Source organism: Mobula birostris, chromosome 8 (genome assembly GCF_030028105.1).
Source record: "Mobula birostris isolate sMobBir1 chromosome 8, sMobBir1.hap1, whole genome shotgun sequence".
NCBI lineage: Eukaryota > Metazoa > Chordata > Chondrichthyes > Myliobatiformes > Myliobatidae > Mobula > Mobula birostris.
This window is the reverse complement of record NC_092377.1, coordinates 95,422,583-95,436,057: the sequence shown is the minus strand read 5'-3', so window position 1 is coordinate 95,436,057 and position 13,475 is coordinate 95,422,583. Positions and strand designations below refer to the sequence as shown.

The 13,475-nt window shown below is 45.0% G+C and overlaps 1 protein-coding gene across 3 annotated transcripts in view; it reads right to left on the bottom strand.

Annotated features, from left to right (window-relative positions):
* The window catches only part of LOC140201503 (solute carrier family 22 member 3-like), a 46,834-nt gene that overhangs the window by 22,419 nt on the left and 10,940 nt on the right, over positions 1 to 13,475 (bottom strand). For all 3 annotated transcript variants that reach the window (XR_011886886.1, XM_072265712.1, XM_072265711.1), the window contains exons 4-6: positions 7,495 to 7,663; positions 7,280 to 7,397; positions 1,290 to 1,396 (exon numbers count right to left, since the gene is read on the bottom strand). Coding sequence is in view for 2 of the 3 variants with exons in the window: in XM_072265712.1 (XP_072121813.1) it covers positions 1,290 to 1,396; positions 7,280 to 7,397; positions 7,495 to 7,663 (394 nt within the window). In the remaining variant the exon portion in view is untranslated. The remainder of the gene's footprint in view (positions 1 to 1,289; positions 1,397 to 7,279; positions 7,398 to 7,494; positions 7,664 to 13,475) is intronic.

The window sequence follows — 13,475 nt, the reverse complement described above, 5'->3', positions numbered from 1 at the left end:
ATATGACAATAAACTAATATAATCTTAATCTAACATACTTCAGCATTTTCCCTTCCACTAAAGTTAGGCTATCCAGTCTATAGATCCCTGTGTTTTCTCCTTTCCTTCTTTCTTAAATATTAGGTTTTATTTTCCACTTTCTCTTCTGTGGGAGCAGTTCTTGAATCCACGGGAAGTTTGGAAGTCAGTAATCGGTGTTCCTGTTATCACCAGAGCCAGCCCTTAGGGGGCAGGGCAGCAGGGTCTGCACCACATATCAGTCCCATTAATTTCCTGAATGCTAATGGTTTCCTGCTAATTTCATTCAGTTCCTCATTTATTCCAGATTCTGAGAGGTTTTGACACAAAATACTTACACAGTTTCCCATCCATACTCAAGACCTTCTACATATGCGCAGTGGAGAGCATCCTAACCTGCTGCATCACCGCTTGGTACGGAAACTGCACTGTGGTGGACAGAAAGGATCTACAATGGGCAGTCAAAGGTGCCCAACGCGTCACTGGCACCAGCCTACCCACCATCAAGGACGTATATTCAGAAAGGTGCCAGCAATGTCATAAAGGATCCTACCCACCCTGCTCATGGACTGGTTGTCCCACTCCCATCAGGAAGGGGGTTACACTGCATCCAAGCCAGGACCACTAGACTCAAAAACAGTTACTTTCTCCAGGAAGTAAGGCTGATCAATACGTCCCTCATTTAACCCACCCCAACCACCACTACTTTATTATTTCCTGTCAGAGTCACATTATGTGCAGACATTCCTGTGCCTAGCTTCACCTTAGGGACATACAAACAATATATGCATTTATAGTTAATATGTTTTTTTATTATTGTGTTCTTTATCTTATTGTGTTTTTTATTGTGCTGCATCAGATCCAGATTTTGTTTGCCTTTACACTTGTGTACTGGAAATGACATTAAACAATCTCGAATCTTAACCATCACCTTTCCACCCCCAAATAAGCGATTGTACCTATTACATTCAACTGCAGTGGAGGTGTTTAGAAAACAAGAGGGCGTAGGTTAAAGGTGAGAGGAGGGAGTTTAAGCTGAGTGGTAGGATTTCTTACCTGAAGTTGTTGACATCTGGAACGTGCTGCCGGGGAGGAAGTGGAATCAGATGGAATCACTATGACGGACACTTACATAGGCCAGGCATGAAAGGATGTGGTCCCACATGGGATTAGTGTAGATGAGCAAAAAGCTCCGTGTGGACACAATGGGTTGAAGGGCCTGCACACTCCGAGTTTCCCTCTGACTAACGGAACCCAGTTTATAAACCTACCAGGAGTACATTAAGATTAGTGCGTGTCTTCTCATCTGCGGTGTCCTAAACAAGTCCAGGAAGGAAGGATTCTTCACCTCTTCAGGGCTGTTCTCCCCCATCACCATCTGGAAGACACAGGTGAGTCATGTTTTCAGAAGAGAGATCCCACAAAATTCCATACTTGCCTCATACTAAGGCAGCCAAACATGAGACCACATTCCCATTCCGACGTGTTGGTCCATGACCTCCTCTACCATTACGATGAGTCAGGTTGGAGGAGCAATACCTCATACTCCATCTGAGTAGCCTCCAACCTGATGGCATGAACTTCGATTTTTCTAACTTCCAGTAATTTTCCATTCCCCATTCTGCCTCCCATCTAACCCCTTCTCTTCTACTCACTTGGCCATCACCTCCCCCTTGTTGCCCCTCCTCCTTCCCTTTCTCCCATGGTCTACTCTACTCTTCTATCAGATCCCTTCTTCCTCTGCCCTTTACCTCATTCATCGATCACCTCCCAGCTTCTCACCACTGCCCCAAACCCCACTGACTCACCTTCTCCCTCAGCTGGTTTCACCTACCACCTGCCAGCTTGTACTCCATGCCCTCGCCCTTTTTCCCTATTCTGGTTTCTTTCCCGCTGCTTTCCCGATGTAGCCTGAAGCGTCAGCTGATTACTCCTCTCCACAGATGCTGCCTGACCTGCAGAGTTCTTCCAGCTTTTGGTGTGTGTGTTACTCTGCATTTTCAGCATCTGCAGAATCTCTCTTGGCTAAAAACATTAGATTGAGTCAACCTGGATGATGCTAAATCACACCTTCTGGTTTGAATCAATAAAAAAGTTGTCTTTAGGAAAGATTAACACAGGTGCTGTAGTTTGATCTAGTTGATTCTTGTGTTCAGCGTTGCTGTATGTCCATAGGGTTTCATGATGATCCCAGGGAGAAAGTGAACTTGGTCTCAATCAGGTATCCTGTCAGACCAGCTCCTCATTTCCTGATATATTTCTATGACAGTCCAAACCCCCTAAGAACAGCAGGGAGTTCTTGTTTATTCCTTCTCCAGATCTGAATGTCACTGACAAGGCAAAAGTTTGCTCTCCTTGTGAAGGTGGGAGTGAGCTGCATCCCAAGCCATCGCAGTGAAGGTGCTTGTGGAGTGGCTGGGCAGGAAGGCCCAGGATGTGGGGCATGTGACAAAGGAGGACTGTGGATGCAGGATAGCGTGTTGGTTGGAGGGGAGGTGTTTCGGAAACATTCAGATTCCTGGCCATCATTATTTCACAGGACCTCCTGCGGGAGAATAATATCTCCTCCTCTAACAAAAAGGCTCAGCAGAGGATGTACTTGTTGGGACAGCTGGTAAATTTCCACCTTCCCCAGAACATCCTGGTGTAATTCTACACTGCCATCACAGGCAGCATCCTCACATCAGCCATTACTGTTAGAGGACTGAGCGGTATTCAAGGACTCACCAGTCTTCAATACGCCATAGTGGTCACAGACTTTATAAAAGCAGCTGTAGATGAGTGTCTTCGCACAAAGTCATTCAGAGTCCTCCCCAACCAGAATCCCTGGATGAACCATGAGATTCGCAATCTGCTGAGGGCCAGATCAGAGACGACCAAAACAGAAGTGGTCCAGGTATGATCTCTGGAAAGCCATTTCACATGCAGAGAGGCAATTCCAGACCAAACCTGAACTACGGAAGGATATTCAACAGCTGCGACAGGACTTGAATCAAGCACCTCCTACAAAGTGAAACCGAGCAGCACAGGGGACCAGAAGGCTTCACTCCCAGATGAGCTCAATGCCTTTTATGCTCCCTTTGACCATCTGAACATGGAGGCACCTTCATGAACACCCACAGCTCCCTACAATCCTGTGACCTCAGTCTCTGAGGCCAGCCTGAAGCATCCTTCACAAGGGTGAGCCCACAGAAAGCATCCAGCCCAGACATGGTATCTGGTCAAGTACTAAAGATCTGTGCTGATCAGCTGCCTGGAGTGTTGACTAATATCTTTAACCTCTCGCTTTGGCAGTCTGATTTACCCTCCTGCTTCAAGCAGGCTTCAATTATACCAGTGCCTAAGAAGAACATGGTAACCTGCCGCAGTGACTATCGTCCAGTCACTCTTATATCCACTGTGATGAGGTGCTTTGAAAGGTTGGTGATGAAGCATATCAACTCTTGCCTGAGAAATGACTTGGATTTGCTTCAATTTGCCCACCGTCACAGAAGATGCCATTCCTTTGGCTCTTCTCTCAGCTCTGGAACATCTGGACAAAGAAGATGCCTACTTCATTGACTACAGCTCATCATTCAACACTATCACACCCTTGAAACTAATCAATAAGCTCCAAGACCTAGGTGCCAGTGCCTCTTTGTGTAACTGGATCCTCGATTTCCTCACTTGCAGACCCAATTCAGTACAGATTGACAACAACATCTCCTCCACAATCATCATCGGCACTGGTGCACCACAAGGCTGTGTGTGTACATAGCCCCCTGCTCTACTCACTTTGTACTTATGACATGAGACTAAGTCCAGCTCCAATGTCTGCTGACAACACCACTGTTGTTGGCCGAATCAAAGGTGGTGGTGAATCGGTACATGGGAGGATCTGGCTGAATGACGACACAACAACGACCTCTCACTCAACATCAACAAAACCAAAGAGCTGATTATCAACTACAGCAGGAAGAAGCTGGAGATCCATTGAGCTAGTCCTCATCAGGGGATCAGAGAAGGAGAGGGTCAGTCACTTTAGATTCATTGGTGTTAGCATCAGCAGAGGTGCACCACAAGCCTGTGTGTTTAGCCCCTGCTCTAATCACTTTATGACTGTGAGGCTAGGCACAACTCCAATGCCATATTTAAGTTCACTGATGATACCACTGTTGTGGGCCAAATCAAAGGTGGTGACAAATCAGCATGTAAGAGGGAGATGAAAATCTGGCTGAGTGGTGCCACAACAACAACCTCTCACTCAATATCGGCAAGACCAGGGAGCTGATTATTCACTACAGGAGGAGGAAACCAGAGGTCTATTAGCCAGTTCTCACAGGGGAATCAAAGGTGGAGGTCAGCAAGTTGAAGTTCCTCACTGTATCGTTTCAGAAGATCTGTCCTGGGTTCAGCATGTAAGAGCCTTTACAAAGACGGCACAACAGCACCTCTACTTTCTCAGAAGTTTGCATCCATTCAGCACATCATCTAAAACTTCGACAAACTTCTATAGCTGTGTGGTGGAGAGTATATTATCTGGCTGCATCACAGCTTGGTATGGAAGCATCAATGCCCTTGAACGGAAACGCCTACAAAAAGTAGTGGATACAGCCCAGTCCATCCCCAGAAAGTCCCTCCCCACCATTGAGTACATCTACACAGAGCATTTTCGCAGGAAAGCAGCCTCCATCATCAAGGACCCCCTCCACCCATGTCATGTCTCTTCTCACTGCTGGCTTAGGATCGTGGTACAGAAGCCTCAGAACCCACAACGCTGGCTTCAGGAACAATTATTACCCTACATCCATCAGGCTCTTGAACCAGAGAGGAGAACTTCATTCAATTTCACTTGCTCATCACTGAACGGAACAGAAGCCATGGACTCGCTTTCAAGGAGTCTTGATCTCTTCTCGATATTTATTGCTTAATTATTTATTATGTTTTTCCTTTTGTATTCGCACAGTTTGTTGTCTTTTTGCACAGTGGTTGTTGTCCATCCTGTTGTGTGCAGCCTCTCATTGATTCTATTGTGTTTCTTCGTATTTACTGCGAACGCCCGCAGGAAAATAAATCTCTGGGCTGTACAGAATACAGTGACACATACACTACGTACTCGGATACTAAATTTACTTTTAACTTTGAACTTGGAACTTTGGCTTGATGCAGCATCCTCTCACACTACCCAACATCTACAGTGAACTGTTAGGTCAGCAGAAAAGGTGATTGGCTGCAGTTCACCATCACTGGAGGACTTTGTCAGTGACAAGGAAGTGGGCGGAAAAATCACTGCAGACACCTCCCACCTGCCGAACTAGCTTCCCTTCTGGAAAGTGTTCTGGGGCTATTAAAACAAAATTTTCATGCCACGTTAAAAGTTTCTTCCCAGACAGTTAATCTGATCAACCATTATAGTTAGACCCATTAACCCTTTCCATTAACTCAGTCACTGCACTGTAAACACTTTAAACCACTTTTTATAATGCTGTTTACATTGTGAATACATGCTGGGATTTATGTATTTATCCACATGTTATTCCACATCCTTCCTGTAATGAGGTGACCAGAACTGAACACCGTGTGGTCTAATCAGGGTTTCATAGAGCTGCAACATTACCTCACGGCTCTTGAGCATAAGAACATAATAACTTGAGGTCAATTGCCCTGACCAATGAAGACCAACACACCATACACCTTCTCAACTTGTGCGGCAACTTTGAGTGAGCTACGTCCCATGAACCCCGAATTCCCTCCACACTGCCAAGAATCCTGTCATTAATTCTATATCCTGCCTTCAAATTCAACCTTCCAAAGTGAATCACTTCACACTTTTCTGGGTTGAGCTCCATCTATCACCTCTGCGTCCTGTCAATGTCCCATTGCACCCTACCTTCTACTCCTCTCCACGACTGCACCAACCTTTGTGTCATCTGCAAACTCATGAACCCACCTTTCCAATTCCACTTCGCCTGAAGACAGTCTCCCTTCCCTGGTAGCATCCTGCTAAATTCCTGCTGAACCCAGGTCTCCGTCCCCGAGGGTCAGTAGCTCTCCTGTGCTGCTTTGCTGTCCACCGTACCTCCTCCCCCACTACACCATATTATCAGGGGCAGAAAGATCAGCAATAAAGGCAGGCAGGGGTTCTGAGCAAGATGAATTATTGCCACACAGTCCGAAAGAGGCCACAGTAAGGACAAGTGCCAGGCTTGTCTGAATGTTAAAGGTCTCACTAATGGCTACCCCTTTACCCCATTCCAGTCGCACATTTTTGGAAGGTGGGAGCGTGAGCCTGCATCAGCCATGTAGGAATGAGGATTGTAACAACATTGCTAGCTTCAGTAGCTGATAGCTGTGAGACTCACAATTACTTCTGGTGGGAGGGTCACCTTGTCATGTACTTGGAAAGGGATTGAGGACGGTGTGGCTAATCGTTATGTCAATACTGCCACTGCCCAGTTTATGCTGCAGCAACACAAGAATTACCCTCAAAGTATTCAAGGTCAACAAATGTATGTTTGATAACGATGTAAAAAAATGGAGGCTTATGCAGGAGGGAAGGGTCAGGTTGATCTTAGATTATCCTAAAAGATTGACACGATAGCATGGATCGAAGAGCCTGTAATGTGATGTGATGTGGTTTGTTCTGTGTTCCATGTTCTATGTATCCAAGTATATCATCATCATAGGAATTGTTAGTTGAAAAGCTATGATATTAATCTTTATTTGCATTTAATCCCATGTTACCTCACCAAGGATCAACTTTATTCACCATGTACATTTACACGTATTAGGAATTTTGCTGTGGTGTGTTGGTCAGGGCACAACATGGAACAAAAAAACAACATTCAACAATTATAAAGAACAGAGAGTTATATAAAAATAAAGTTAGAGGATAAAGTGTGGATTTGGAATAAAATGTGCATAAATACATAAATACCAGCATGTATTTACAATGTAAACAGCTTTATGAAAAATGGTTTAAAGGGCTTACAGTGACTGAGGTAATAAATAGAGAGGGTGGGGGTTAACTGGAATAGTTGATCTGATTAACTACATGGGGAAGAAACTTTTAAGATGATGTAAAGTTTTTGCTTTAATAGCCCTATAGTGCTTTCTAGAAAGGAGCTTTGACAAAAGACAAAAAATTCAAAATTCAAACTTGGCACATCCATGTGTTAAAAAGTTTGAACCAATGTTGTGTTCATGTTCTATGTACAATCAGTAGTGGAGGATTTGAGCTTCTACCGTGGTTTTCCCGTGTTCCTTGCCTCAAATTAATTACCTCTTTGTAGATGATCGGGAGACACTTTCCGTTCTGTTCTGCCATCACCTGGGCAACTTTCAATGCTTCCTTGGTTCTCTTGCGGGATAACAGCCACCGAGGAGACTCTGGGATTAGGCTAAAAGTGGAAAAGGTCAAGTCTGTAAAATCAATCAACACCACAGCCCTCGTGCATCATTCACTGACGGGGAAAGTTTGCAGTAAATTGATATTACCAGCAGTAAAGCAGCAAGACAAAGTTGGGAACAGTAATGGCCATTTGGATTCCTTTCCAGGATTTGATCATGTAGGCAAAACCAGGAAGTAACATTGCACCCAAGGAGAAAACTGCTTGGGTTACGACTATTGCAAATCTTCTGTACCTGCATCCAACAACTTCTGTGGCTGAAAATAAATAACAATATAATTTGCTTTAGAGATGATTATGGTCAATCAACGACATACACTCAGTGGCCACTTCATTAGGTACACCTGCACACCTGCTCATTAATGCAAATATCTAATCAGCCAATCATGCAGCAGCAACTGAATGCATAAAAGCATGCAGACATGGTCAAGAGGTACAGTTGTTGTTCAGACCAAACATTAGAATGGGGAAGAAATGTGATCTAAGTGACTTTGACCGTGAAATGACTATTGAAGAAAGGGTAGTTTGAGTATCTCAGAAACTGCTGATCTCCTGGGATTGTCACGCACACAGTGTCTCGTATTTTCAGAGAATGGTGCAAAATACAAAAATTATCCAGTTCTGTGGATGAAAATGCCTTGTTGATGAGAGAGGTCAGAGCAGAATGGTCAGACTGGTTCAAGCTGACTGAAAGGTGACAGTAACTCAAATCACCATGTGTGATCTATGCAAGAGCATCTCTGAATGCACAGTACGTCAAACCTTGACGTGGATGGGCTACAGCAGCAGAAGACCACAAACAAACACTCAGTGGCCACTTGATTAGGTACAGGAGGTAGCTAATAAAGTGGTCACTGAGTCTATTGTATATATGGTTAATTGTATTTGGCTATAACTAAATTTGAGATTTTGATTGGCAATAGATAACAATTTCACCTTAACCCTTAAGTATCTCTATTATTAATAATCATGTTTATTAAGAATGAGCACCCTAGAAATTGTAACAAAAACTTTTCGTATTTTAAATTTGGTTCTGTTATGAACATAACTTTCTGTCAAATGAACAAGATGAATTAAAGCGGGTGTGATTTATTGATATATTTAAACTTATATACTTTGACATTCGATTAAATGAAAATGTTATATATTGTGACTTGCCCACTTAAATTTGAAGATCTAAATCAATGAAAGTGTAAATATTTAAAAATAAACACTATAAGCTTGAATTCTGTTAACATCAATTAGTTGGATTTATAATGATGATACCATTCATCTTGTGGATAGAAGTTTCTGGTTCTTGGTTTCAGTATACTGGGATATTGTGCCGCCTTTAACGATGGTCAGACAGAGGACTGAACTCAAATAGAACATACTGTCAAGTTACACAAATTCCACTGTTCTAGCAGACGATAAAACCCATGAATTCCAACATAGGAGAATACTTGCCCAGTTTCCTCTGGACTTCTTCTAAGCTTGAGTCCATTCAAGACCTTGCTGTCCATACAGGGTCTACTCACCCATGCCATGGTGGGAGTTGAAGGGCATTATCTCATAATCCTTATTTTCTAATCTGTCCATCATGTAAACCCACCAGCACTCCTCCTTTACTACGACAATATCATCATGAACTTGGAGGAGCTGATAACACCCATCTTTGTTGGCTTATGTGGATGACATTTGGCAGGGCCAGGAGGTACCCTATTGGATGAAGTGACAGCAAAAACAGGTGGTTGAAGTAACAAGTTTGAGATTAACTGGATGGAGACTGTCCCACTGACCTACGTGCCCTACATCCCTCTGCAGGTCCGCAACCCACGTAATTAACCCTGGTCTCGTTCGCCTGCTGGAGAGGCTGTGTATCTGTGAGCTGTATTGCACATTCATTCACTGAGTTCACCTTATGTGCAGGTGCTTTAGCTGTTTGGAGCATTTGTAAGGAAGGGGTTACATTTGCCTTAGTACATTCTGAAATGTGTGACACAAAATAGAAGTTTGTAAGACAAAATAATGAGAGAGAGAGAGGGTGGGGGGGGACAACAGAGAGAGAGAGAGAGAGAATGACAGCGAAGGAGGACAAGAGAGAGAGAAGATGAGAGAAAGAGAAAGAGAGACAGGAAAAGCCACTGGCACATCTGATTCCCACCAGCAGTGTATTGAAGTTCAAAGTAAATTCATTATTAAAGAACATGTCTGTCACCACAGAGAAGAGAGCATCTGCAGATGCAGGATGAGGCCACCCTCAGAGTGGAGGAACAACATCTTATATTCCACCTGGGTAGTCTCCAACCTGATGGCATGAACATTGATCTCTCCATCCGATATTGCCTCACCCCCTCTCCTTCACCATTTTCCTCTCTCACCATCTCCTCACCTGCCCATCACCTCCCTCTGGTGCTCTTCCCTCTTCTCTTTCTTCCGTGGCCTTCTGTCCTCTCCCATCAGATTCCCCCTTATCCAGCCCTTTATCTCTTTCACCAATCGACTTCCCGGCTCTTTACCTCAGCCCCTTCCCCTATCACCTTGTGGTTCTTCCTCCCCCACCTCCTTAGTCTGACTTCTCATCTTTTTCCAGTCCTGATGAAGGCTGTCAGTCTTCCATCAGCTGTTTTCTCTTTTCCATTGACACCGCTGAGCTCCTCCAGCATTTTGTGTGTGCTGCTTATATGTCGCCATATCCTACCTTCAGATTCATTTTCTACCTTGGCTAGATTATATTGTGTGGAGTGGCTTAGTGACTGATTACGAAGTATTAGTTTGTCTCCTTTGCTACTTTGTTTATCATTTTTCTTTCTTTTGGCAATTTATTCTTTATATAAATATATAAAATAATTTATTATTACTTTAACACATACACAATGCTTCCTTTGTTTGTGAATATCTCTCAGTAAAGGACAAGACAAGGATTTTAAAAATATTTTTGTTACAGCAATGCCATACCGCCCCTGGGTTTGTGACTTCACATGCTGTCAGGTTAGTGCTGAGTGGCACACTCACCTTTATGATTAAATTGCATTGCTCATTGTGAAATGCATCAGGAATGAGCTTCTTCATGAAGTCTCCCGTTTCTACTCTGTTGACCTGTTATCCCACAGATCAAGTGACCCAGGATCCCAGCCACATACCAGGAGACCAAGTGCCCGGCAGTGAATCTGCCCCTCCAGGCATTCCCTGCACTGCCATCACCATGGCAAAGGCAAATGACACTCTCATCTCATCCTGGTGGAGACTTTAAAAATCCGTTGTGTTAAGCGGCTGAGAGTTGATGTGGCTAAGAGATATAATTGCAGAAAGTGAACCGTCATTGCTAGTAATGGGTAGCTGAGGTTTTATAAGGCTTTGATCAGACCGCACGGAGTACTGTGAGCAGTTGTAGGCCCGTTATCTAAAAGGGGGTGAACTGGCATCGGAGAAGGTCTAGGCGTACATGAGAATGGTCCTGGGAATGAAAGGGTTAAAGTATGAAGAGCCTTTGATAGTTCTGGGTCTGTACCCACTGGAGCTTAGAAGAAGAAGGGGGGATCTCATTGAAACCTACCAAATGTTGAAAGGCCTAGACAAAATGGGCGTGCAGAGGATCCTTCCAATAGTGAGGGTGTTTAGGACCAGAGGGCACAGCCTCAGAATACGTATAGCCCTTTTGAACGGAGATGAGGAGAAATTTCTTTTGTCAGAGGGTGGTGAATCTGTTGAATTCATTGTCATAAACTGTTGTGGAGGCGGCCAAGTTATTGAGTATATTTAAAGCGGGGATTGATAGGCTCTTGATTAATAAGGGTGTCAAAGGTTAAGGCGTTTGTCTAGTTATCTCAAGGTCGCTAGTTCGAGCCTCGGCTGTGGCAGGGTGTTTGTGTCCCTGAGCAAGGCACTTAATCACACATTGCTCTAGTCTGTGCGAGGAGTGGCGCCCCACACAGACTTCCAATCTGCGCCTTGTAAGGCATGAAAATGCCTGATGCAGGCCTCTCATGGTCTGAGTTGACGTTCCCCCCCCCAAAGGTTATGTGGAGAAGGCAGGGGAATGCGGTTGAGAGGGATAATAAATCAACCATGATAGAATGGCAGAGCAGATTCGATGGGCTGAGTGGCCTAATTCTGCTTCTATGTCCTATGGTCTTGAAGAAAGCAGCTTTGTGACTAATTTGTCGGGAAATATACAAGCAAAAACCACACTAAAAACCTCAAGTAGGCTCAGGACCTCGTTGTCAAAGATCCAGCGTGTACTCAGCATAATCTACAGAACTCAGCCGTAGGGTGCTAACTCAACCCAGATGAAGTAACTCTAGGCAGTGACTGAGTGAAGTGATAAATGCAGAGACTTATTGTGGTGCTTTGTCGTAATCCCCAGCAGAGTACTCTCCCACAGAAACACAAACACCTCTCAAATAGTCACAGTCATAGTCACACTTTATTGGTCCCGGGGGAAATTGGTTTTCATTACCGTAGCACCATAAATAATAAATAGTAATAGAACCATAAATAGTTAAATAGTAATATGTAAATTATGCTAGTAAATTATGAAATGTTCAGGACCAGCCTATTGGCTCAAGGTGTCTGACCCTCCAAGGGAGGAGTTGTAAAGTTTGATGGCCACAGGCAGGAATGACTTCCTATGACGTTCTGTGCTGCATCTCGGTGGAATGAGTCTCTGGCTGAATGTACTCCTGTGTCCGCCCAGTCCATTATGTAGTGGATGGGAGACATTGACCAAGATGGCATGCAACTTAGACAGCATCCTCTTTTCAGACACCACCGTCAGAGAGTCCAGTTCCATCCCCACAACATCACTGGCCTTACGAATGAGTTTGTTGATTCCGTTGGTGTCTGCTACCCCCAGCCTGCTGCCCCAGCACACAACAGCAAACATGATCGCGCTGGCCACCACAGACTCGTAGAACATCCTCAGCATCGTCCGTTAGATGTTAAAGGACCTCAGTCTTCTCAGGAAATAGAGACGGCTCTGACTCTTCTTGTAGACAGCCTCAGTGTTCCTTGACCAGTCCAGTTTATTGTCAATTCGTATCCCCAGGTATTTGTAATCCTCCACCATGTCCACACTGACCCCCTGGATGGAAACAGGGGTCACCGGTACCTTAGCTCTCCTCAGGTCTACCACCAGCTCCTTAGTCTTTTTTACATTAAGCTGCAGATAATTCTGCTCACACCATGTGACAAAGTTTCCTACCGTAGCCCTGTACTCAGCCTCATCTCCCTTGCTGATGCATCCAACTATGGCAGAGTCATCAGAAAACTTCTGAAGATGACAAGACTCTGTGCAGTAGTTGAAGTCCGAGGTGTAAATGATGAAGAGAAAGGGAGACAAGACAGTCCCCTGTGGAGCCCCAGTGCTGCTGATCACTCTGTCAGACACACAGTGTTGCAAGCACACGTACTGTGGTCTGCCAGTCAGGTGATCAAGAATCCATGATACCAGGGAAGCATCCACCTGCATCACTGTCAGCTTCTCCCCCAGCAGAGCAGGGCGGATGGTGTTGAATGCACTGGAGAAGTCACAAAACATGACCCTCACAGTGCTCGCTGGCTTGTCCCGGTGGGCGTAGACACAGTTCAGCAGGTAGACGATGGCATCCTCAACTCTTAGTCGGGGCTGTTAGGCGAACTGGAGGGGATCTAAGTGTGGCCTGACCATAGGCTGGAGCAGCTCCAGAGCAAGTCTCTCCAGGGTCTTCATGTTGTGGGAGGTCAATGCCACGGATCTGTAGTCATTGAGGCCGCTGGGGCGTGGCGTCTTCGGCACAGGGACGAGGCAGGACGTCTTCCACAAAACAGGAACCCTCCGGAGCCTCAGGCTCAGGTTGAATACATGGCGAAGTAATCCACATAGCTGAGGGGAACAGGCTTTGAGCACCCTGGTACTGACACCATCCGCCCTGCTTGGGTTGAGACGTTTCAGCTGTCTTCTCACCTGTTCAGCTGTGAAGCCCACCATGGTGGTTTCGTGTGGGGAAGGGGTATGGTCATGACAGCAGGGTGGGGGACTGTGAGGAGGGGTAGGAGGGGAGAGTGGAATATGTGTTGGTTGGGGGCCAACAACAGATGGTTCATGTGGGG